We start from the raw sequence: 27,603 nt of genomic DNA on the forward strand, positions 1-27,603 counted from the left end.
GCATGAAATGTAATTTCACAGTCAGCCTGTTACAAAGACACTGAAACATTTTGACTATTTCCACAAAGCATGCAATGCACTAGCAGAATTGCTTTCACAGACATTGATTCAGTGTACAGCATGCTCAGTACTAGAAAACATTAATTTCACGAAACACAAGAGAATCTGCAGATGCTGGTGAAGGGTCTCGGCCCAAAATGTCGACTGTTCATTCCCCTCATAGATGCTGCCTTATTTGCCCAGTTCCTCCAGCATCTTATGTGTGTTGTACATTAATATGGCTGTTTCCCTAATGTCAAGGCTGCAGGATATGCTGCTTTCAATGCGAAGATATTACAGGACACCATTACTATATTTTTCCCTCAATGTGAAATCCTAATTTACAAATCATCAACAGGAACCTGTTTGGATGCTGTTACACCAGACAAAACCTAGTGCCTTTGTAATAAAAGAACAAATAATCATGCTATAAAATACTCACACCTTTATTCTTAAAATACTAAGTGCTAAAAATAAAGTGCATTAAAATTGTACAAATGTCTGACATAATGAAAACATACCATATAATTGTGATAACATGTCCTGCTGTTCATAAACAGAGGGAATCATTTATTTCAGGAATAAGTTGATTCAATATGTTTTCTCTTCATTCACAAAGAAATCTGCAGTGTTCAATGCAATTCTTATATTCTGTCCTCTTGCTATCAACATCAATATACTATCAAATATGTAATGCTTTAGACTGCCAGCAGTTCAAGGAACATTTACTCACAGAGCTCTAAAATTTCAGCGTCTGCATTAAGATATTGTAACAGTATCAGAGAAAACTAAAAATTATAAAAAAATTATTTAGATTCAATCTGTTTGAATAGCATTTTCTCGCCCCATACCCCACTTTGTAACTGCAACTCTGTTGCTCGAGGAGTACAATATTGGGACTGTTGACTGAACAGGCCTGTGAATGGCTGAACTTTCACTGATAGGTTTTAAATCATAGTCACCAGATAAAATTGGCAGATCCAACTGAGGTTAAAATCATAGGAGCATGACACATGTTACCTTCCATTTCACCTTGTACCATAAACAATCTTAAGAGGTGAAAGTTAGGATATTACTTGAGGTCATATTCCCTACCAAGAAATTACTAATTTTATCTTTCTGATAACTTTTTCTGCTCACTTTGGATCCTTGCATTGTGCTTAACAAATTGAATATATTCTGTCTATGCCATTCTTTTCACTCATGTTACAGAGATTTTCTTGTACTTGTGTATAGCGGCTTCTGTAACACCAAGACTGACCGGGAAGATACCCTTTAGTATCAGAGAGGCCAAAACTTCCATTTTAACTTCAGAGTGCTCATTTTCAGCTGCTGCTAAGTCCTTCACATTTTCAATTGCTTCTGGACTTTGCTTTGTTGGTAAAGGATTTCCATCCTCCTGGACAGCATATTTTCCTTCATTAATCTGGTGACTCTTTGGTTTCTGCCATTGCTGTATATCCAGTGAGAGTTCTTGGCTAAGTAGTAGCACAAGCGTCCCATCTGCACGTAGCACCCTATTAAAAAACATGACTAAAGGTATTAGAGAATTGACTATAATCATTGAAAATTTTAGAAGACTCAGATCAAGGAAACAGAACTGAGGGTTATTGTTGGGAGTATGGTACTGTAATGGCTATATTACCGAACCAGGGTTCACAGAGGTCCGCACCTTTGATTTACAAATAAGTTCAAATCCCACCATGACACCTGGCAAATTAAAGTAACTAAATTACTCTAATTAAAATAAAAGCTAGTATCAGAAACGGTGACTGTGAGAGTACCTGAATGTCAGAAAATCCATTTGATTTACTAATGTCCTTCAGGGAAAGAAATTTGCAAAAATTTCCACATTTCTTCACGACAAAAAGGAGGCTATTTCAGCCTAACAAGTCCACATTAGGTTATAGAAAACTCCCATTTCCTTCCCTGTAATCTATTCTATACCACCTCCCCTACCTATATTCTAATAACCTGCAGATTCTACCACTCACTCTGAAATTGGGGCAATTTACAGTGGTGAATTAACCTAGTAACCTGCATGATTTTGGGAGATGGAAACAAACCAACCACACAGGTAGCACTGCAGGTCAGGACTGAACCCGGGTTGGTGAAGCCGTGAGAGAGCAGCTCTAACAAATACACTACTGTACCATGATTTACATTTGCCTCCATAAGTACCAACGTAATTGATCTTAACTGCCCTAGCAAATTACATTGTGCAAGGACTACAAACCGCAGCTTTAACAATGACATCCACACCCTGTGAATGGATGCAAAACGGCAGACCAGTCTCTATCACCAATTCCCATGAACACTTTTCCTTGCTGCTAGTTGCATCCAAGTTATTAATAGCAGCACCTCCACTAACATTCAGGGTTCTGATAGGAGAGAATAATTTGTATGGCGAACACAGCTCTTTGGACGCTTGCCAATTCTTTGAAGTACCAATATTTTGGGTGAAAAGCATACAAGCTACAGGAGGCACTACACAAGCTCAGCAAGGTTATTCTGACAGCCCCTCCATCACTTGCGACCTTTTACCACCACAACATCACAAGGTAATTATAAGCAAGTTCCCCAGTGAATCACATCTACCCTGCAGCACCTTCACAAGTATTACAGATGGTAAAAGAGGACTAATTCACCAAGGTGTCAGTAATAAGAAAACGGCAGAAAAGTACATTTAAACAACTAAGTCTGCAGCCAAATAACAATAAAAGGCTGAGTCTATGTGCTAGCATGTTATTCATTTTTGTTTATAACTTATAACTTCCCAAATCTAAATTAGTTACAGATCAGGATTTATATGCTGCAGATGAGACAGATTTTATGTTGTACATGAAATTGTTCACCTATTTAAATGAAATAAGTTTTCCAAAAATTCAGGTCGCACATTATTATTTATTTCAGTTCTATGCAATAGTGCCATATCAGCACTAAGGCAAAGACAGCATTACCAGGGGACAAAGACTAGCTTGAATGCTTCCATCAAAATAAAAAGTACAGACTTAAAAGGTTCAGAATTGGTAGGAACTTTCATTCTACAATGCCTCAGGGTTAGGTATGACCACAAACAGTGACCCAAATAAATGTTTTACAAACAATGGAAGAAAGGTTATAGGGAGAGAAACTAATTTGAATTCCCAGCAGGCAAAATAAGTACTCGAGGAAATAGCTGATAGCTTTGAAGATATCAGCTTAAATGAGATAAAATATGAAGTAGATTGTTTATACATCTGGAAGACTGAAGAATTTATTTCCTTCCTAGCCATATCAAATTTGCAACTTCAATAGAACAGTTGAAGAAATAACATACCTCACCATCTCCTTGAGGATACAGGGCATCATTGCTTTTGTGTCCTGAGTAATTTTAAATTTTTTCCCAAATGGAATATCACAGACGACCACATCAATACTTTCCGTAAGTAAAGGTAATTCTGCAACACACAGATCAATAGTCAGAGTTATAAATTTTAAGCATTACAAATACAAATAAATCATTTTGTAATCCACCAAAAATGTATAAAGTAATTGTTTTTCTATATATTACTAATACTTTTTAACGCCCTTTAAAAAACTGATACAAAACATGAAAATCAACTTTGTATTCTGCCTTCATTAATTTTGAACAAGATTTCTTTAAGCAATGATAAGGTTGAGTATTATTAACTGTCCCTATGAAAGGGAAAATATTTTGAGATGCAACTAGGAGATCATATATAATTTAAGCTACCTTACACAGGCAAGATCATTGAAGTTATTTATCACATCTGAGCTGACACCAAATGTACATTTAATAATGCTCTTAAGGCTGTGACTTATAATTATAAATTACTGTTGTGGATTTATTATATATTGTTTTATTTCACAGTGGCAATTACCACCATATGATAAGGTTGTAAATATATTAGTTCCATGGAATTTTTCCAAAAACAATTCCCTCTCCCACTATATAATATTTAAAAATTTGAGGGAAGTCAAAGGTACTTCCACATATTTAATCCTCAATGAAATTTAAATCAACCCTCGGTCAGGTTGCACTAGAAATAAGAGCAAGATAACTGCATCTAAAAAAACAGGAAGCAGCAACCATCTATCCATCCATCTTAGAATAGAATTTAAGACTACTTAAGAGATTTCCACAGATACAATTTGATCAAATGTTGCATAAAATATTTCTTCTACTAACCATTCACATTCATTAATGTGATGGATAATAACAAATTTCCTCTTGCAAAGATAAGCAGAACGGCTGCTTTGATTCTTAGAACTCCTTATTACCTGTGACAGAAGATCTTGTTAAGTCAATGTTGCTCTCCAGCTTTGCAAAACACACATTAACAGATGCCATCTGCAGTTGTATGGCTGTATTGTCTATTCCATGATAATATGCGTTCTGAGGGAAACAAGAAAAAGATGTGGTAGCTACCCTGAGAGAATAAAAAAGCTCATTTGATAAGCAGATTGGAGTTACACTGAGATTACTAAGAAGATAAAAACATTCCCTTTAGGTTGGGGCTGCATGATATAGTGTAGTGCTTAGCACAATGTTTTACAGTACCAGTGACCAGGGTTCAATTCCTGCCACTGCCCGTAAGGAGTCTGTACGTTCTCCCCATGACTGCGTTTCCTCCCACAGTCCAAAGACGTACTGATTGGTAGGTTAGTCGGTCATTGTAAACTGTCAACTAATTAGGCTAGGGTTAAATTGGGGGATTTTGGGTGGTGTGAAACAGAAATATTACTTACAAGCTATCAACTACATGCTCAATAATTTTTCCTCCAGATGGATAAACATCTGGTCGATAATCAGCACTTTGTTGTAATACATATCTTCAGGGGAGTGATTCCTGTTTGAGAGAGCTGTTCAGTGAAGAGGGATCGAGTATGATTGGGCTATGCACACTAGAGTCTTAAAGAATGAAAGAATATCTAATTACTGGATTTGCAAGGGAATGGCAGAGAAAATGTTATTTTCTTTGAATGGAAAATCTAGAACGGGCAGACATAAAACTTAGATTAAGGGGTTGCTGTCTGGAACAGTGATGAGGAAAAAACTTATCTACAGAACTCAAAGAGCTGTGAATGCTCAGCTGTTAATGAGATTCAATGCTGAAATGGTGTAACTTCTGGAACTGATGGCTAGCAGATAATTAAGGCAGAAGATAAACCATGATTATAGTGACTGAGAGAGAAGGGTACCTGTTGAGCAAAACAATATTTGCAGTTCAGCAATAGTTTGAGGATACACTATATAAAATCATGGCAGGATGTTAATGGATAAAAGACAAATAATTTGAATCAGCACATACTTCTGGATTTAAAACACAATAGTGCAACTCTACAGAGCTTTAACATTCTTTTAGCTGACACAAGAAAAATGAAGCAATCTTCACTATGCGAGATGAGTACATCTGCTAATTTGTTTTGCATCTCTTGGAAATGATTTTTATCAGACTTTTAAATTTTTTGCAGTAGCTAAAAATTTAGAGCACAGCAGCTTTTAATAATTGCAAAACATTATTTAAAGGTGCACATGAATGTAATACTTGCAAAGCAATGTGATTTTTGATACTGTCAGAAGAATGTTGCAGTCTGTAAGCAAGCTGAGTGGGAAGTTACTTACAGGCCACTCTTTGGCAGCTTCCAGCAAAATGGTCCCTAACCCACACATTGGGTCAAGCACAAGTGAGCCAACCTAGAAATAAATAAGTGAATTGTACAGTCAATCACAGCACGGCTGTCTCTCAAATCTTAAATTGTAATGAGTAAAATCTGATCCGATAGTTCAGCAATTGCATGTTGGAAAAAACTGGCTAGAATATTTCACTACTTCGCACATTGTGGATATTTAGTTAAGGAATCTGAAAACAACAAAAGAAAAATCACTGAACATACCTGGGAATGGCATCCTTGTTTTCAACTTTTTAAAGTGTACTTACTATCTAGCATATAACAACTTTGGAAATTATTTCCTCTCCAAAGTTAAAGGTTGCTTCAAAACCAATTAGATCACAAAATGTCTAAACACTTGCAAGGTTAACCTCCAGCTCATACAATTACATATTTAGAATCAGAGAGTTGTACAGCACAGAGATGGGCCCTTGAGGCCAGCTTATCTATGCTGCCCATTTTGCCTATCTACACTAATCCCATTAGGCCTATATCCGTTTATTCATTCCTATACAAGTACCTGTATCTTTGTACCCTTCTCTATCACTTTCTCTGGCAATTTGTTCTACATAGTCACCAGCATATGCGTGTGAAGACTTGCCTCTTAGATCTCCTTTAAAACTTCCACCTCTCACATTAAACCTATATCCTCTAGCTTTAGAGTCTTCCTCTCCTCCCCCCCACACCCAGGAAAAAGACCATCCACCCTATCTATGCACTTCATAAACCTCTATAACAGGGGTTCAAAGACCCCTTTTTAACAAATTTCACAACATATGCCGGTGATTCTGATTCTTAATGGCACAAAAAGATTGGGAACCCTAGCTCTATAAGGTCATACCTCAGCAACCTATTAGAAAGCCTAATGTAATCCGTAAAAGCTTCAGCCCATCTATCCATCACTCTCATGCCTTGTTGCTGACATTTTTCAACTCTTAGCTTAGCTATTCTACATGGATTAAAGCAAATTAACTTTGCACTAGTTCCTTCTATTACTTTCAAAATTTTAAAATTAATTCCTCAGAGATGTCAGAACACTGAGAGCATACAAAGTCAAATCTGTCTTAAAATCCACATATTTTAATTACGTCAAAACAGACTTTAAATAGCACCCAATAAATGATCATGGAACATAAAATTTTATAGATAGTACACTGACTCCAAAGATGACACTTCAGTACAGATGTCAAGAGGAACAACTTTAAAGTTTTGATAAAACAAAGTAAACTACCCGGGTTGATGATGGAGCTTAGTATTTTCACAATACTTAAGCAGAATATGGATGAGTGCTTGAATCACCAAAACACAGAAGTCTATAGACCACGTGCTGAAAACAGGAATTAACAGAGATGGTTGCCATGAATATGACAGGCTGCAAGTTCTATTTCCATGCTGTTTGACCCAAAACATGGAGATATAATAAACAGGGAAGGAGGTGGGATACAAATTAGCTTGAAGTGGTAAATGAGGAGGAAGCATGGAGAAGCAAAATACTGTAAGTCACACAAAGAAAGGAAGGCATGAACAAAAAGATTTGGGAGATTCATAAAGATTACACTTTAAAAAGAAATAGAGACTTAATAAAAACAAAAAAAAAGCTATACTAAACTTGCATAAGACCCATTAGCAGGAGCATTTTTAAATTTTTGAACAGTATATTTTAGAAGAGGAGTTTTGCTAGACTTGGTATTGTAATATGGTCATTGATTAAATGCCAAGAAATGATTTTTATGTTCCTAGGAAGAGGAAGCTTACAAGATTTAAAATCGTACACAAAATGTTACATGCACCTAATGGGTTCTTTTTTTTCCTCACCTTTTTCTTGCTTTAGTAGGGTTTTTTTTCTTCTCTTTTTTTTGTGTCACCATATTTTTCAATCCTTAATATTGTTTTGTTTCTTTTTTGAGACATTGTAAGTGTTACTTACTTTGATGTACTCTTGTATTTTGGATGATAATAATAATAAAAAGATTTGAAAAGAAAATGTTACATGCATACATAGTTTGGATACAAATAAATAAGACTATTTGTGCTTGGTTCAGTAATCTGAAGACAGGCTGAAAGTTGAAAGAATGAGAGTGGAGGATTTGTCCTTTTTCTGAATGTAGCAATACTTTATGATTTTGATTGTATTACATTTCAAAAAAGTAGACGTAAATTCCCAGTAATTTAGAAGAGGAATGACTTTATGCCAAATGAAAATACTGTATTGCTATGGTAAAAAAAACAGGGAACAGAGACTAATTCAATTAATCTTTTGTATCACTTGTACAGAGAAAATGGACTGAATAGCCTCATTCTCTGCGATTCATGGTTCTATAATTTCATTTCGGTATTGGATTATCTATGTATATTTATATTGTCATGGACCCTTCAAATTGCAATTGCTTTGTATGCCTATCATTCAACATATAAACAGAAATTCTAGTTACTGGATTACCTACCTGAATATCACCAAGAGAGGCCATGGCCCATGCCACTGTAGATCTCAGTCCTGCACTTTTAATATAATCCCTGCTGGCTAAAGGAAGTCTAGAAATATAGAGACTTATTTTGAACTGTGTGGGTAATTAGTGTGGAAAAAAAGAAATAAATACAAATACAAAATTATACTATTCTCCTATAATTTTCTTTAAAAGCTATTAAGATATAACTACACTTTTGTATAAATGACATTTTATAAATTTGTATGCATATTAAATATTCCTGGTTTTCAGAACAGTTTTAATTGATTAGTAGTAGAAAATGTCTACCTTAGAATAGGAATTCCAACCACACAATGATTGTCATTGAAATGAATGTAGATCTGCAAAAGGAAAATGAAATATAGCTTAGCTGATACAGTAACATGCTCAGCCTCATTTGGTTCTGAGAAGCCATAGCATGACAATCCTTTAAAACCCTGAACTAAAAATATCCTAACTCCAATTTATTATTCATGATGTTACACTCGGGATGGCCAGTGTGGGGTGGGGACAACCCGTATAGAAGGTCTTGATGATCCAGTGGAGTTAGTGAAGCAGGTTAGGAGGGCAGCAGGAGTTAAATGGATCAGTGCATAAAGTTGTAATCCATGCTCACGTTAAATTAAAAATTTATACTGCCACCATTTTTACATTTCATCCAGTTGGGCTGTTGGAGTGTTAAACACAAAAGATCAAAGCACTCATTAGGTATACACTTCTAATGGTCTGAGGTCAAGTGAGGTTAGAGAAATCAACTGGCTGTAGCAGGTTAAGTGGACTGTTGTTTAGGAATAATGTGAAGCATACATGTTAAAGCAGAACCTTGGTTAGGCCTAGTTTCACATTTTGGACTAAAGAGGCATGCAGATTTCACAAAGTTATATTTGAAATCTTGATGTTCTCATAAGTAGTCTTGAGAACATAAGAAACAGAAGCGGGGAAGGGCAATTGGCACGTCCTGTCTGTTCTATACCTGCCTTTAATATCTCAGCCACTTTTCTCCACAAAGCCATTATCTCTTAAGTCCCTTAATACTGAAAAATATATTGATCTCTATCTTGAATATACTCTGCAAATGAAGCCACAACAATCCTTGAAAAGAGAATTCCAAAGATTTATCATTCTCCAGATGAACAATTTTTTTCCTCAGTAATGTACTGAATGGTTGAACCCTTATTTTGAGAAGTGAGCCCCAGTTTTAGACAACACATTTGGAATGAAGAGATGGGAGGAGGAATGGAAGCTTAGAGAGAGAAAAAAGTAATGAAATCACTGATGTTAACCTTCTCCCCCCCCCCCCCCCGCCCCGTCCTATAAGAGATTCAATCATAAAAAGGATTTAGATTTGGACTACAGTGCATAGAAATAGAAAATCCTGTCACCAGCATCGAAGTTACCAGCACTATAAAACACAAAATGCTGACAATGACCAATTAAGGAAATAACTTTTCCATAAAATTGGAAATATCCAAGAGAGCTTGCTCCTAAAAGGTTAATCAATCTTGGTTCATCCCTTTCCATTTACATCCATGATAATTCACATATTCTCAAACTCAATAACTTTCAATTCCCTATCATTGACTGCCTCATTTTCACAATGGATGCTACATCCACCAAAAGCAGAATTCCCCAACAGTCAAGCATTTTAATTCTTATCCCCATTCCTATTCTAACATATTAGTCCACGGCCTCCTCTTTTGCCATGATGAGGCCACTCTCAGGGTGGGGGAGTAACACCTCATTTCCCATCTGGGCAGCCTCCAACCTGATAGCATGAACATTAATTTCTCCTTCCAATATTTTTCCTCCCCTCTCCACTCTTTTTCTATTCACCATTCTTCTCTTCACCTACCCATCATCTCGCTCTGGTGCCCCTCCTTCTCCCCTTTCTTCTATGGCCCACCCTCCTCTCCTATCTGATTCTTTCTCTCCAACCCTTCTTTCCCACCTACCTGGCTTCACCTATCACCTTCTAGATAATCCTCCTTGCCTCCATCCCCAACCTGTTTATTCTGGTGTCTTCCTCCTTCCTTTCCAGTCCTGAAAAAAGGTCTTTGCCTTAAAATTCAACTGTTTATTCATTTCCATAGATGCTGCTTAACCTGATGAGTTCCTCCAGCATTTTGTGTGTGTTACTCTGGGTCTCCAGCATCTGCAGAACCTCTTGTGTTTACGTTAATCAATCTTTGTTACACACAATGTACTTGGCTGTTCCCAGTACATTTCCACTCAGCTTCAACAGATTTCACTACTGGGCCATGAATCTGAATTTCTGCATTTTTATTCTGACAGGGGATTCCTTGCTGAGACATTGGGTATGAAAAACTATTTCATTTTTTGGCCATTATATGCTTCAACTCAGATGCATGAATTCAAAAGTATTCTAAACTTGTTCAGCTAAAATTAAGATAGTAAATTATTAAAGCATACACTCTGCTTTTGGAGATAGTTTTTACTCTACTCAATGTCTCAAATTTCACAGTTACATGTAATAAAGATAGAAAATCTTAATTTATGTAGGAGATAGAGAGAGACAGTCATTGATCAGTTCTGATGAAAAGTTATCAACCTAAAACATTAACTTTGTTCTTTCTCTATAGATGCTGCCTGACCAGATAAGTGTTTTCAACATTTTCTGATTTTGTTTGAGAGTCCATTTGAAGTTTTAATTTTACTTACTATTAACAGTTACAAGTCATCTTTTCAAAGTGATTTAATTTTTGCTCAAGCACTATAAACTCCAGGGCCAATAAATTTGACATTGTCAAATAGTATTCTTTTGAGCAGTCGTAGAAGATTCTAATTAGAAATCACAGATCATTCCTAACTGATGATACTGTATTTCCCCACTAAGTGCAACAACTGTAGCAAAGCCGTTGCTGTGACTCTTATTATAGTTTGGGGCATTCTGGAGTTTGGCGTTGAAATTTGGCACTGCCTGCAAGGAATTTGTATGTTCGCCCTGTGATCAGAGTGGGTTTCCTCCGGGTACTCCGGTTTCCTCCGCAGTCGAAAGACCTATCAGTTAGTAGGTTAATTGGCCACTGAAAATTATCCTGGGATTAGACTAGGGATAAATAGGTGGGTTGTTGGACAGCATGGCTCATTGGGCTGGAAAGGCCCGTTTTCTGAATAAGATAAAAATAAACTAACAAATACATTTTAAAACAGGTAAGACAGGAGCTGTTTTCATTGGAACAGAGTAGACTTACCTGAGCTATATAAAATTTTGAGAAGTCTAATAATAGAAAGGACCTATTATCCTTAGCAGAAAGGTTTAAAAGCCAGGGGAAATTGTTCTAAAATAATTAGTAGAAATATTAGAGGGAAGATTAGGGCATTTTTCCTTCAACTGTAGGGTGATGGCCCAGAGCTCAATGTTCAAAGGAATGGAAGAGACAGCAACCCTGATCGCATTTGAAAAGATGTATTTGGCTGCATAATTGAAGAGATGGAACCAGCAGGGTTTTTGACTTTTTGCTGGAAAGTAATATTAGGCTAGTAGTTCCTTTTCAAACAGCACAGAAAAGGTGTTCTGAATCATTTCCTTTTGTGTCATTAACATACAATGACTCTTTATGAAATTCCAATGTTTTCTCAAATTATTATATTTTCCACTCCATGAAATCTACTGTGGTATTTTTACTGTGATTTAACCTAGAGAACATATGCAAAACAGCTAATATGTTTACCTTCAGCAGGATTCTTCAAATTCAAATAGGAGGCTCTTTGTTGCTATAATAAACACTTTCAATTACATCATTATAATTGTTCTTAAATAGTCAAAAATAGTCCAAATAATGAAAAAGAGGGTCATACAAAAAAAGTAAAAGTAGATGTGACACTTCTGCATAAAGTTTTCTTTGATGTCTAAACTTTTGCACATCTTAACCAATATCACATGTCCACCAAACCTCCAGCATGGGGTTCCTCAATTCAGCTTTCCAACCAAATTCTCTGCTGAGTGCAATCCCAATTGCTCTTCCTAGCTCCTGTGGAAAAAAACCAATTGATTTCTGAGTAATTAATACATTTCCCAATTTCCAAAGAGACAAAATTTTTAGCTACTGTAAACTTCACTTTCTACCATTATGAAAATGTATTAAACCATGAGGTCTTGAGTGAATGAAGATAACTTCATAGATACTTTTATATGGGAGATTTAATAACTTGGATAAAATCCACATTGCGGTAACTTCATGGATTCTTAAGTATTGGAATATTTTCTTAAATGTCCTTTCAGTATTTCAGTTCCAAATGATCCTGTTTAAAGATATACTCTATTGAGCTTCACCATGTTTGCTCAAAGGTGATACAAAATTCACAGCAATATAGTTGACCCTTAATTGCATACTGAAATAGCTGGGTAAGTCACTCAGTGGCAATAAAAACTGCGATTTCAAATACATTTTACTAACGCCTGAGATGAGAACTAAACAGAGAGATTAGCCATGCAACAGCCACGTCAAGCCTGTCTAAACAAGCAGAAACATACAAGCACAGCAGAATCTGAATTCAGCTATGCACCTAAACTTGTTCCTGACAGCAATGTTCCCAACCCTGGCTATGCACTTGGACTACACAATCTGGACTCTGCCAGACAGTCCAGACCACACACCCAGTATGTACTCCAGACTTCTAATGAATCACATGCTGAACTGCTGAGATTTCCAAATAATCAGGTAGCAACAGATCTAATAGATGCAGTGGCACATTGATAAACAGGTCACAGCCCAGGCAATCCTCAACATTGATTAATTCCACAAAGCCCTGAGGCTACAAGGTCAGAAATGAACAATTCAGATAGGCTTTTAACTTAAGCAGTCTCGTGTGTGTCACCTTGTTAAAAGCCTTCTGAAAATCCAAGTACACAATATCTACCGATTCTCCTTTGTTTGTTATTTCTTCAAAGAATTCCAACAGATTTGTCAGATAAGATTTCGCTTCAGGGACTATGCTGACTTAGCCTATTTTATTATGTGCCTCCAAGTACCCCAAAACCACTTCTTTAACAAATGACTCCAGCATCTTCCCAACCATTTCCTTTCTTCCACCTCTCTCCCTTCTTGAAGAGTGGAATGACACCTGTCATTTTCCATTCCTCCAGAAACATGCCAGAATCAATCGATTCTTGAAAAATCATTACTAATGCCTCCACAATCTCTTCAGCTACCTCTTTCAGAACCCTGGGGTGTATACCATCTGGTCCAGGTGAATCATCTACTTTCAGACCTTTCAGTTTCCAAGAACATTATGGATTGAACATAATGGCAACTTCACATACTTCTGCCCCCTGACACTCTTGAACTTCCAGCATACTGCTGAAGTTTCCCCACAGTGAAAACTGATGCAAAATACTTATTCAGTTCAACTGCCATTTCCTTGTCCCCCATTACTACCTCTCTAGCATAATTTTTCAACTGTCTGATATCTACTCTCGCCTCAGGTACGAGAGTACGTTTTTCTCAGGTACGTTTGTGTAGCTTACCTTCGTATTCCATTTTTTCCTTCTTTATGACTTTTTTAGTTGCCTTCTGTTGGTTTTTAAAAGCTTTCCGATCCTCTGACTGTACTAATCTTTGCTTTATTATACGCCCTGTATTTGGCTTTTATGTTGGTTTTAATTTCTCGTCAGCCACAGTTGTGTCATCCTGCTTTTCGAAAACTTCTTCCTCTCTGGCCCAAGATGGCGCCGTGTACGGCAGCTGTGTTGTGTACTCCAAATTAGCATTGTAATTTTCTGCTTTCTCTCTACTTCTTTCTGCACTTCTCTTACAAGAAACTGAAAGTCACATCAGATAGATAGATAGATACTTTATTCATCCCCATGGGGAAATTCAACTTTTTTCCAATGTCCCTTACACTTGTTGTAGCAAAACTAATTACATACAATACTTAACTCAGTAAGAAAATATGATATGCATCTAAATCACTATCTCAAAAAGCATTAATAATAGCTTTTAAAAAGTTCTTAAGTCCTGGCGGTAGAATTGTAAAGCCTAATGGCATTGGGGAGTATTGACCTCTTCATCCTGTCTGAGGAGCATTGCATCGATAGTAACCTGTCGCTGAAACTGCTTCTCTGTCTCTGGATGGTGCTATGTAGAGGATGTTCAGAGTTTTCCATAATTGACTGTAGCCTACTCAGCGCCCTTCGCTCAGCTACCGATGTTAAACTCTCCAGTACTTTGCCCACGACAGAGCCCGCCTTCCTTACCAGCTTATTAAGACGTGAGGCGTCCCTCTTCTTAATGCTTCCTCCCCAACACGCCACCACAAAGAAGAGGGCGCTCTCCACAACTGACCTATAGAACATCTTCAGCATCTCACTACAGACATTGAATGACGCCAACCTTCTAAGGAAGTACAGTCGACTCTGTGCCTTCCTGCACAAGGCATCTGTGTTGGCAGTCCAGTCTAGCTTCTCGTCTAACTGTACTCCCAGATACTTGTAGGTCTTAACCTGCTCCACACATTCTCCATTAATGATCACTGGCTCCATATGAGGCCTAGATCTCCTAAAGTCCACCACCATCTCCTTGGTCTTGGTGATATTGAGACGCAGGTAGTTTGAGTTGCACCATATCACAAAGGTACGATCAATTGACTCTTTTGAACATCGGAAAGACGGCATTCAATCATAATGTGTCGCCTTTTTACCACTGGGAACCCCTGCTCACACGAACCACAGGAGGTCCATTCGCCACACCAACATTACTGAGGAAGCATCGCTGGAAGCGGGGAAGAAGAGCTGGTGTCTTGGTTAGGTTAAGATGGCGCACAAATCAACCGCTGCTCCCTAGCAAACTCTTGGCCAAAGTACAGTCCCTGGACAACAAGCTGTGTGAGCTGTGAGCCAGAATATCCTACCAAAGGGAAACAAAGCACTGTAACATCTTACACTTTACTGAAACCTGGTTGTCAGAAGAAATCCCAGACCAATCCATTGAACCCATCAGGTTCTCTGTGTTCCAAGCGGACAGGTCTAAAGACCTCGCTAGGAAAAGGTGGGGGAGTATGTTTCATGCTGAACAATGCTTGGTGCGATCCAGGTAGCGCACACACCCTCAAATCCTTTTGCTCCCCGGATCTGGAGTACCTGATGCTGTTATGTCGACCTTTCAGGTTGCCTAGAGAATTCACATCTGTTATTATTACAGCTATGTACATCCCGTCATAGGCCAACACAAATCTGGCTCTCAATTAACTTTGCGAAATTATCAATATCCATGAAACCACACAGCCAGAGGCTGCTTTCATCATCGCTGGAGACTTTAACCACAGTTTACCTGAAGTTCTGCTAACACATCAAGGTGAGCACACGGGAAGGAAGCATACTCAACCACTGCTACTCTCCCTTCTGCAATGCCCACAAAGCACTTCTCTGCCCTCTGGGTGGAAAGTCTGACCATTTCTCCATCTTGCTCCTATCCACCTACAGGCAGAAATTGAAGCAGGAAGTGGCCAAAATGAAAACTATCCACTGCTGGTCCAACCGATCAGACTCAATGTTACAAGACTGCTTTGATAGCAGCAACTGGGAGGTATTTCGAGCTGAGAACATCTCCGAATACACAGAGGTGGTCACAAGCTTCATTCGCAAGTGCACTGAAGACAATGTTTCCCAAAAATCAGTCCGGGTCTATCCAAACCAGAAGCCTTGGATAAATAGTTCAGTGCGTGTTGCTTTCTGTGCAAAGGATAAAGCCTTTGCCTCTGGAGACCAACAGGAGCTCAAGGGATGCCATTACTTATGTAGAGCAAGGTGGCCAAACAGCAACACAGACAAATTTCAGTCAGAACTCTGTGACAATGACATGCAGCGTATAGCAAGGACTGCACACCATCACGGACTTCCAAGAGGAAACACAGCAGTACAGCCAACATTGCCACCTTGCTCCCAGATGAGCTAAATGTTTTTTTTTTAAACACTCGATTCAAGACTGATAGCACTGAACCCCCGAGGAGAGCCGTCGATGAGACCTGCACCTTGGTCATTTCCAAGGCTGAGGTACGTAGAACATTCCAATGTGTCAACAGCCACAGTGCAATGGTACCAGATGGCATCCCAGGGCGTGAACTCAAAGTGTGTGCTGAACAGCTGGCTGCTGTGTTTACGGACATCTTTATTCTTTTCGCCCTCCCAGTGTTAGTGCCCCTGTTTCAAATGGTCCATCATTGTCCCTGTACCTAAGAAAACCAAGGTAGCATGCCTGAACAATTGGGGCCCTGTCACACTCACCTCAATTATAAGCAAATGCTTTGAGAGTCTGGTTGAAGACTACATCTGCAACATGTTACCACCCACACTGGACCCACTATAATTTGCCTACCGATAGGACCAGTCTACCTCTGACGCCATAGTCACAACTGGAGAAGGGGGACGCATACATTAGAATTCTGTTCCTGGACTACATTTCAACATTCAAAACCATAAGTTCCTTCAGACTTGACAGGAAGCTCAAAGATCTAGACCTGCACCCTACCTTGTGCAGATGATCCTCGACTTCCTATCTGATTGACAACAGGTGGTAAGGATACAATGATCTCTGTTAAGATCCCAGCAATTTCCTCTCTCAATAACCTGGGATAGATCCCACCAGGCCCTGAGGACCTATCACCTTAATGTTCTTCTGGAGACCTAACTTACTTACTTCTTACTTCTGCAGCAGTTCAAGATGGCAATTCTCTAGTACCATGTCAAGGAAAATCAAGGTTGGGTAATAAAAACTGAACTTACCAGTGACATCCCTATCCTATGTATGAATAAAACCAAACAAATACAGAACATCCAAAATATTATTTATTCAATGAAAAATATAGTTTGATTGAAATTTGCAAGATTTATTTTACATATCACATGACATTTGATAATTCAATGAGGAGATTATAGTATTATAATCTGTGGACAATGTTCATGAATCGTTTCAAAATATAAAACTATAATTTTTATAGTGTCTTCAATGTAATTAAATCACTCATTCGCAATCTATACATTGAGGTTTTTTTTTGAAAAACTACCAGACAATGATGTAAACTGAATTTAAAATTAGTGGTGATGGAATGATGGATTTTTTTCCAGTATTTCCAGTAAACTGCTTTTGTTTATGTTCTCTGATTAGAGACCAAAAACAATTCTATACTATGGTGACAAGTAGATGTCTTGCTTTCAGGTTACACGGTATTATTTTACAGAATTTCAAAGAAGATTGATATTCTGTCAATAACTAATTTCTTGAACTCATTAGTCTACCAACAAGCTCCACACAGTGGGTTTACTTATACTCCAATGCCACTGTGTCTAAAGTACCATTATCAGCAAGGTCAAATGATATAATGGAAGAATGATGTATGAGTGAATCTACTAACTTCAAATGGTACAGTTGATGATTTACTCACCCAATCAAATCATTCATACCTGAAATAGTATCTTATATTAGCAAGCTATCTGAAATGGCCATTGGGAATCACTGAATACCATGCTGATCATCAAGCTGTCCATCTATTAGAATGATTTCAATGGGGCTATGATTTATTTTTAATGTTTAATTATGCTCATGAATAACAGTTCTTCCATTAATAGCTCTAATTGTGCTTTTAATGATATGCTTTTGCCATCAACATCAAGCACTGAAAGTGAATAGAAGCAACTCCCCCAACAATCAGAGAACTGGCTTACTGTTGTTCACTTTTAAGACAAACAGTGCATAACTGGGTGAGGTGTTGAGTGCCACTCTTATCCGTAGATCAGTAAAAAGTCAACAACTTCGAGAGAAAAGGAAAAGAAAGCAAAAATAAATGAATATAAAATACCACACCTGCTTACGTTACACCATTATTCAGTTTGGAATTGTTTTGTTATTTAAGAAATTAACACCAGTACGAGCAGAAAAATCCCAATGTCATCACATGAACTTATTCAGATACAAGCAGATATTTGACATAGTAAAGGATTTAAAAATAACATTGCTACCCAAGTTACAAACCTACCTCAGTTTGAAAACCAGCAATATGCACAGCATTTATCTTTGAAGCTTTGCTTAAAAAATGCCAATTTCAGAGTGTCTTAAATACAGAACTAGCATTAAAAAAAATAGAATTTACCTGTGACATAAATTTTTTAGCAATCTTCCCACTACAGCGACACGATACTCTGAAAGGCATGCAGGATACAGCACTTTCACCCTTGGGATTATGCAGCTTTGCTGGTGAAGATGGTGGCTGTACCACATTATTTGGTGTGCTTCTTTGATTTACTGAACAAAGATCATGGTGTCCTGTTAGACTTACATCAACAGCAGTGGTATGAGGTACAGCCAGTTCTAATTTTGGTTTTTTTCTTCTTTGGCTGTCATTCTGTTGTGTTGACTGTTCTCTCCCAGTTTCTGTAACTTCCAAAGTACATTCATGTTCTTTACCGATATTCCAAAGACACTTCCATTTGGAAACAACATCCAGCCATTTATTTGGTTCTCCAATCACATACTTCTGAATTGTATGAATTCCCTTACCTAGGAATTCAAAGAAAATTCTTGTTCACTTTTTTTTCTTGTGGAGTATACAGCCAAACTGAAATGTAGCAAGTTATAAATCCAATAAAAACGTTACTGAAATAACCAAGACTGGTGAAACACAAATTCCTCAACTTGCAAGTTTAAAGAAATGCTGTGAAAATACTATGTCATCATATGCCTTAATACCTTTAATTCACTTAGATTTAAGTAACTCTCATCTATATATATTTAAAAGATAGCATTGTTTTCTACGTGTTGATGCTAGAAACTACCAGAAACTCCAATTACCAAACCCTACAGAGCACACTACCATTTATTTCACTCAGGTTACTAATGAGTTTCAAGAAAAGTCACTTACCTTAGAAAACTACAACAGGGAATATTTTTACCAGAGTAGCTATTAATCTAATTCTGCCTTCACTTAATGATATCCAAAGGTCACCAGATAACAATCAAAAAGCATGAATGATTACTCTCTCCTGTTGATTCAGATCATGATTAGCTAATTCAGCAACCATTAGTGATCAATTTGCGGCCAAATCCATATGGTTCAGCCAACTGATCTAGATCAATTGGATATATCAACTTGAAAAATAAATCCATTTTCCAACTTGACAATTGTCAAATTAAAATTGAATATTCCTGAACTCTTTTGATTTTGTGTTTTATATTCTGCCATTTTATCTTTTTTTTTGTTGCTGTTTGGACAATTTTTTTGGGATTGCACAGGGGCTGATGTTGTTTCCATGGTTCTCTTTGTTGCGTGGCTGTCTGTGGGGAAGATAAATTTCAAGGTTGTATACTACATACATACTTGAATAATAAATTTACTTGGAATTTTAAAAAGACACATCATGCCATTTCATGAAATGTTTTCATATCTTTCAGGATGTTGGTGTTGACAAGGCCAGCATTTATTACCCATCCTAGCTGTTCTTGAGGTTAGATGAATCACTTTGGGGTGATGAACGTACTCTGACATCAGTTTGGTAGGGAATTTCAAGGTTCTAACCCACCAACAATGAAGGAATGTGGTGAAATTAGTTGTTTTGTGGCAGCAATACATTGCAATACGTAAGAATAAAGAAGTATATTTAAAAAATCCAATTAACTCAGCAGTGGAAAAAAAAGAAAAAATATTGAGGTAGTGTACATGGGTTCATTGTCCATTCAGAAATCTGAAGGTAGAGGGGAAGAAGCTGTTTCTAAAATATTGAGTGTGTGTCTTCAAAGTTCAAAGTAAATTTATTATCAAAGTACATACATGTCACCATATACAATCCTGAGATACATTTTCTTGTGGGTATTCATAATAAGTTCCTTAATGATGCATGCCGCCTTTTGAAGATGTACTTGATGGGGGATGGGAACAAGTGCAGAGAGACAGAGGGGTGTAAAATGAGGGTAGAAGCAAAAAGTAGTAAGGTGAAAAGTAAAAGTGGCAGGCAGGCAAATCCAGGGGAAAAAGCAAAAAGAGCCACTTTTCAACATAATTGTATAAGGGCTAAGAGTGTTGTAAAAACAAGCCTGAAGGCTTTGTGTGTCAATGCGAGGAGCATTCGTAACAAGGTGGATGAATTGAATGTGCAGATAGTTATTAATGAATATGATATAGTTGGGATCACAGAGACATGGCTCCACAGTGACCAAGGATGGGAGCTCAACATCCAGGGATATTCAATATTCAGGAGGGATAGACAGGAAAGAAAAGGAGATGGGGTAGCATTGCTGGTTAGAGAGGAGATTAACGCAATAAAAAGGAAGGACATTAGCCTGGAGGATGTGGAATCGATATGGGTAGAGCTGCATAACACTAAGGGGCAGAAAACGCTGGTGGGAGTTGTGTACAGGCCACCTAACAGTAGTAGTGAGGTTGGGGATGGCATTAAACAGGAAATTAGAAATGCGTGCAATAAAGGAACAGTAGTTATAAATGGGTGACTTCAATCTACATATAGATTGGGTGAACCAAATTGGTAAGGGTGCTGAGGAAGAGGATTTTTTGGAATGTATGCGGGATGGTTTTCTGAACCAACATGTCCAGGAACCAACTAGAGAGCAGGCCATTCTAGATTGGGTATTGAGCAATGAGGAAGGGTTAGTTAGCAATCTTGTTATGTGAGGCCCCTTGGGTAAGAGTGACCATAATATGGTGGAATTCTTCATTAAGATGGAGAGTGACATAGTTAATTCAGAAACAAAGTTTCTGAACTTAAAGAAGGGTAACTTTGAAGGTATGAGACGTGAATTAGCTAAGATAGACTGGCAAATGATACTTAAAGGGTTGATGATGGATATGCAATGGCAAGCATTTAAAGATCGCATGGATGAACTACAATTGTTCATCCCAGTTTGGCAAAAGAATAAACCAGGGAAGGTAGTGCACCCGTGGCTGACAAGGGAAATTAGGGATAGTATCAAGTCCAAAGAAGAAACATATAAATTAGCAAAAAAAAAGTGGGACACCTGAGGACTGGGAGAAATTCAGAGACCAGCAGAGGAGGACAAAAGGCTTAATTAGGAAAGGGAGAAAAGATTATGAGAGAAAGCTGGCAGGGAACATAAAAACTGACTGTAAAAGCTTTTATAGATACGTGAAAAGAAAAAGATTGGTCAAGACAAATGTAGGTCCTTTACAGTCAGAAACAGGTGAATCGATCATAGGGAACAAGGACATGGCAGACCAATTGAATAACTACTTTGGTTCTGTCTTCACTAAGGAGGACATAAATAATCTTCCGGAAATAGTAAGGGACCGAGGGTCTAGTGAGATGGAAGAACTGAGGTAAATACATGTTAGTAGGGAAGTGGTGTTAGGTAAATTGAAGGGATTAAAGGCAGGTAAATCCCCAGGGCCAGATGGTCTGCATCCCAGAGTGCTTAAGGAAGTAGCCCAAGAAATAGTGGATGCATTAGTGATAACTTTTCAAAACTCCTTAGATTCTGGATTAGTTCCTGAGGATTGGAGGGTGGCTAATGTAACCCCACTTTTTAAAAAAGGGAGAGAGAAACCAGGAAATTATAGACCGGTTAGTCTGACATCGGTGGTGGGGAAAATGCTAGAGTTGGTTATCAAAGATGTGATAACAGCACATTTGGAAAGAGGTGAAATCATCGGACAAAGTCAGCATGGATTTGTGAAAGGAAAATCATGTCTGACGAATCTTATAGAATTTTTTGAAGATGTAACTAGTAGAGTGGATAGGGGAGAGCCAGTGGATGTGGTATATTTAGATCTTCAAAGGGCTTTTGACAAGGTCCCACACAGGAGATTAGTGTGCAAACTTAAAGCACACGGTATTGGGGGTATGGTATTGATGTGGATAGAGAATTGGTTGGCAGACAGGAAGCAAAGAGTGGGAGTAAATGGGACCTTTTCAGAATGGCAGGCAGTGACTAGTGGGCTACCGCAAGGCTCAGTGCTGGGACCCCAGTTGGTTAAAATATATATTAATGATTTAGACGAGGGAATTAAATGCAGCATCTCCAAGTTTGCGGATGACACGAAGCTGGGCGGCGATGTTAGCTGTGAGGAGGATGCTAAGAGGATGCAGGGTGACTTGGATAGGTTAGGCGAGTGGGCAAATTCATGGCAGATGCAATTTAATGTGGATAAATGTGAGGTTATCCACTTTGGTTGCAAGAACAGGAAAACAGATTATTATCTGAATGGTGGCCAATTAGGAAAAGGGGAGATGCAATGAGACCTGGGTGTCATTGTACACCAGTCATTGAAGATGGGCATGCAGGTACAGCAGGCGGTGAAAAAGGCAAATGGTATGTTGGCATTCATAGCAAAAGGATTTGAGTACAGGAGCAGGGAGGTTCTACTGCAGTTGTACAAGGCCTTGGTGAGACCGCACCTAGAATATTGTGTGCAGTTTTGGTCCCCTAATCTGAGGAAAGACATTCTTGCCATAGAGGGAGTACAGAGAAGGTTCACCAGATTGATTCCTGGGATGGCAGGACTTTCATATGAAGAAAGACTGGATCGACTAGGCTTATACTCACAGGAATTTAGAAGATTGGGGGATCTTATTGAAACGTATAAAATTCTAAAGGGATTGGACAGGCTAGATGCAGGAAGATTGTTTCCGATGCTGGGGAAGTCCAGAACGAGGGGTCACAGTTTAAGGATAAAGGGGAAGCCTTTTAGGACCGAGATGAGGAAAAACTTCTTCACACAGAGAGTGGTGAATCTGTGGAATTCTCTGCCACAGGAAACAGTTGAGGCCGGTTCATTGGCTATATTTAAGAGGAAGTTAGATATGGCCCTTGTGGCTAAAGGGATTGGGGGTATGGAGAGAAAGCAGGTATAGGGTTCTGAGTTGGATGATCAGCCATGAGCATACTGAATGGTGGTGCAGGCTCGAAGGGCCGAATGGCCTACTCCTGCACCTATTTTCTATGTTTCTATGTTGGGGAGGCCAGTGTGCATGACAGAGCTGGCTGAGTTTGTAACTTTCTGCAGCTTTTTCTGATCTTGTGTAGTCACCCCTCTACACCATAACGGTGATGCAACCAGTTAGTAAGCTCTCCACTATACACCTGTAGAAATCAGAGTCTTTGGGGTCATACCAATCCTCCTCAAACTCCTAGTGAAAAACAGCTTTTGTTGTGCCTTCTTTGTAATTGCATCAATATGTTGGGCCCAGGATAGATCCTCAGAGATGTTGGCACTCAGGAATCTGAAACTGCTCACCCTTTCTACTACTGATTCCTTGACAAGGACTAGTGTGTGTTCCCTCGACATCCCCTTCCTAAAGTCCACAATCAATTCCTTGGTCTTGCTAACACTGAGTGCAAGGTTGTTGCTGCAAAACCACTCAACCAGTTGATTATATCACTCCTGTATGCCTCTCCTTGTCACCATCTAAAATTTTGCCAACAATAGTTGTCATCAGCAAATTTATAGATGGTGCTTGAGCTGTGCCTAGCCACAGTCGAGGTTGTAGAGAGAGTAGAGCAGTGAGCTAAATACACATCGTTGAAGTATGCCAATGCTGATGTTATTTCTGATCCGCATTGACTGTGGTCTCCCAATGAGGACGTCAAAGGTCCAGTTGCAGAGGGAAGTACAGAGGCCCAAGTTCTGGAGCTTGTTGATTAGTAAAGATGTGTTAAACTTGGAGAGGAGCCTACAAATGGTAGTGTTCCCATGTGCCTGCTGCCTTTAGCTCTCCATGATGTTACAGGTCATTTGAGAAAAGGGGCAGTTCATTTGCTGTAACTAAACTATTCCAGTGGATGTAGGAATGAATGTTTAGACTGCTTGATGAAGTGCCAATCTAGCAGATGTTTTGTCTTGGATGGGGTTGATCATTTGTGGATGTACACGCTGCACTCGTTTAGTCAAGTGAACGTTATGTGAATGATCAGAAATCAAACAGAGATCTAAATTTTGGTATCCAAATTTAGACTTACTTTGAAACTTCATTGTTATAATTGTGTTTAATTTAATCATACTAGTTATGTACCGAGTAGACAGGATGGCAATTACTATTACAAAATGAACCTTTGATTTATTCCAACCCAGTGAATAGATCAATAGTCGATTACACAATCCCAAGTTTTGGGGTCTCAATGTCATGCTCACCAGAAACGCAGTAGATCTGTATGCCATCAGTTTCAACATGGATTTGAAAGCATTAAACAAAGTATTTATGCTTTGTTTACTGGCAATTTAATACATTAGAAATGGAGAGTAGCTTGTGAGTTTACAGAGATTTACTAATTTTAGTTCTTTCTCGCTCTACAATAACAATTCCATATACACTCCAGAAATTCCTCCTCTAGGATATTGTCACTAATTCAGTTGATGAGTGGATAAGAACCACCCACAAATTACAGCTGTATCCTTATTTTCTACACCTCTAATTACATGCTTAATATCACCTCTAGCATCACTCCTACAGTTTGCAGGGCAAGTTTTTTCTGCCCAGTGGTAATTCTTAGCTCTGCCCATACAGATGCCACATTATCTGAGCTAATATGCTTCTTCACCTATGCATTAACCTCCTCTTTACGTAGCAACACTCTCCTAACTCCTTTTCCTTTTTGTCTTTCCTTCTTAAATTATTGGAAAATCTCTCCATTGCTAACTATTAGGAATTAATACATAGTTTTATAGTACTGTAGTAACAGAGGTAGCAATCTAGTTTGTTCTGTATTTCATTCAAATACAAAATTTGTTGCTCAGTTCAACAGTAGTTTGCCTTTTTAAAATTATTTCCATAAAACTTCAGCTAATTGGGGCAGCTGGTTAATTGGGTCAAAATATACTGGTCTCGATGTGTCCCAATGAACCAGAATCCGCTATATTCCACAATCTATCAGTAGTTCTGGCTCTATATAGATTGCAGCTGATCATTAGCTACATCTTTGATACTCTAGCTGCACAAATGTGTACCAATGACAGTGAACATGTTGCTGATCTCCCATGTAGACTGAATGGAGCATGCCAACATTTAGAATTCTCCTGCCATGACTTATCCTTCAATTGCTTTAAATTGAATTGTGTCCTAATAACACTAGGGCCTTATTTCACTATTAACACTCCCCAAGACAAAGACAATGTAAACTTCCTGTTTCTGTAACCCCACCATTTTTAAACTCCTGGGGTCTCTATTGCTCCTCCTTTTAAGCTTCAATTGCTTTTAAGAAGGCAATTAGAAATGTATTAAGGTTGAGGAATCAAAAAGTACATATTATTAGTTTACAGCGAGAGGGGAAAGATTTAAAAGGAACCTGAGTAGTTAGTTAATGCCTGTTATGTTGCTGACATTTAGGGCAGCAATGAAGGTCCTACATCGCTGCCTGTCCTTGGCCATCTTCTCTATTGTGCTCAAAGTGTGGAATGGCGGCAGCTCAGCAAGGTTGTTCTCGGTCACGCACCAGCTTTCTGACCCATACATCGCAGCTCTGGCACAGTTTCATCTTGGTGTGGATGCTGTACTTGATAGATCCCCATAGGTTGCTTATTGATCTGAAGACATTTCTAATTTTGCTGAGTCTGCACTGAATGTGGTCCTTGGTCCCTTCCATTCTGCCAAATGCTGCTGCCCAGGTAGATGAATCTGCCGGTGCTGGGTAAGTTGATGCCATATGCCTTGACAGGAGGAAGAGACTCTGTCAGGAACCTGAGGGGCAATCTTTTTCACGCAGTAGGTAGTGCATACATGGAACAAGCTGTCAGAAGAAGTGAAAAAGGCATGGACATTTAGAACTATTAAAAAACATTAGAATAGTTATGTGGATAGGAAAGGTTTAGAGGGATATGAGTGAAACCTGGGCAAGTTGGACTGGCTTAGATGAGAATTTTGGTCAGTGTAGACCAGGTGGGCTGAAGGGCCCAGTTTCTGGGCTGGATGACTCTACAACAACCATTTGTAGGTTATAGGGAAGAGCTTGGTCTGGAGAAATGCAGACAGATACCTTATGGGTTTCTTTTTACCTGTCATACCTACAAACTAACCTTTTCTGTAAGGAAGTTGAACTGGAAGAGTAAAGAATAATTATTGCAATTACATAGTATATAGAGCTTTTGGTCCATTTACCTACATAAGGACACACTGGGCTTAGACAGAATGCAATATCTCTGGGATTGGAAAGCTTTCTTACAACAAGAAATAGGATGGCCTTACAGTCCCTAGAGTTGAGTAAGAGAGGTGATTGTATTGAAATGCATAAAATTCTTGAGAGCTTGGAAGGATGAATATTAAAAGGCTCTTTCTTTTCCCAAGTTGAAGAGTGTAGAAGGGTCAATGACAGGATAAAATATGTATCCATCTAGCGCCAAGATTTTAATCACTTTATCACTTAGCTTGCTGCAAGTTTCTGGAACTGACCTGAAGGCCATGGATGCTTAGTCATTCAATGCAGTTAACAGAGAGAGATAGCTTTATTCAGCACTGAGCTCATGAAGACATACAGTGACTGGAAAATAATGATCTTAATTGAACAAATTCAAGGGATGTTATTGTTTTATTCCAATGTCTCTTTCATATACTTGCCTTATATTAAATTGAATGGTCCTATCTGGTCATTCTATGCTAAGATATTATGTATTATCATCCGATGATTCATAGAAACATATTGAGCTTGACTAAGAAAAAGCCATCCTCTCTCGAAATATACTTGCCATTTAAGATATTATTCTACTTCTCCACTTTGTGTCCATGATCCTCATAGTTTTACAATTATTTAGCTTAATTTAATAACGTACTTGCTACTATTTTGACTACTGTATTTCTTGAACATGCTTTCTATCAGTTAGATCTGTAGAGGTGAGTGTGCAAAAATGGTTCACAAATTTCTTTAATTTCAATGTTTACTTGTAGCTAATTCATCTACCCCATGTTATTTCAGTTCAAACCTACTTCCCCCCCTTTATTTCATCACCATTGTTCATAAGTGTATATTACATTATTATTCAGATTAATTTATTTATCACGAGTACATCGAAGTATACAGTGAAATGTACCATTTGTGCTAATGACCAACACAATCAAGGATGTGCTGGGAGCAACCCACAAGTGTTGCCACACAATCCAGTGCCAACCTAACATGCCCACCATGTTCAGCATAACAACACTTCAAGAAAACAACAGCAAAACAAGCTCCTTTGCCACCCTCCTACCCATCAGCCCACTCATATACACAGACAGGACTCTAAACCCAGAGCAGACGCCTCTGGGCTTATGACCGCCAATCCTTGGCCCCAGACTCTCAGAATGGGCGGACTGGCCAGGACTTGCAGACATCAGGCTTTGAACTCTGAACATGCCAGCCCAGGGGTGGAGAGGGTCAGTAACTTTAAAGAGTGTTACTATTTTAGAGGACCTGTCCTGGACCTATCATATAATATAATTGCAAAGAAAGCATGACAACACCTCTACTTCCTCAGGAGT

The 27,603-nt window shown here is 38.5% G+C and overlaps 1 protein-coding gene across 1 annotated transcript in view; it reads right to left on the reverse strand.

The window, feature by feature from the left end:
* Window positions 1-469: 469 nt before the first annotated feature.
* Window positions 470-27,603, reverse strand: part of thumpd2 (THUMP domain containing 2) — a 41,122-nt gene continuing 13,988 nt past the window's right edge. Inside the window, exons 3-10 of the mRNA XM_073055939.1 lie at window positions 18,285-18,691; window positions 12,095-12,172; window positions 8,469-8,521; window positions 8,160-8,247; window positions 5,669-5,740; window positions 4,324-4,438; window positions 3,359-3,479; window positions 470-1,556 (exon numbers count right to left, since the gene is read on the reverse strand). Of these exons, the coding sequence (XP_072912040.1) occupies window positions 1,241-1,556; window positions 3,359-3,479; window positions 4,324-4,438; window positions 5,669-5,740; window positions 8,160-8,247; window positions 8,469-8,521; window positions 12,095-12,172; window positions 18,285-18,691 (1,250 nt within the window). The 3' untranslated portion in view covers window positions 470-1,240. The remainder of the gene's footprint in view (window positions 1,557-3,358; window positions 3,480-4,323; window positions 4,439-5,668; window positions 5,741-8,159; window positions 8,248-8,468; window positions 8,522-12,094; window positions 12,173-18,284; window positions 18,692-27,603) is intronic.

This window comes from Hemitrygon akajei, chromosome 9 (assembly GCF_048418815.1).
Source record: "Hemitrygon akajei chromosome 9, sHemAka1.3, whole genome shotgun sequence".
Lineage (NCBI taxonomy): Eukaryota > Metazoa > Chordata > Chondrichthyes > Myliobatiformes > Dasyatidae > Hemitrygon > Hemitrygon akajei.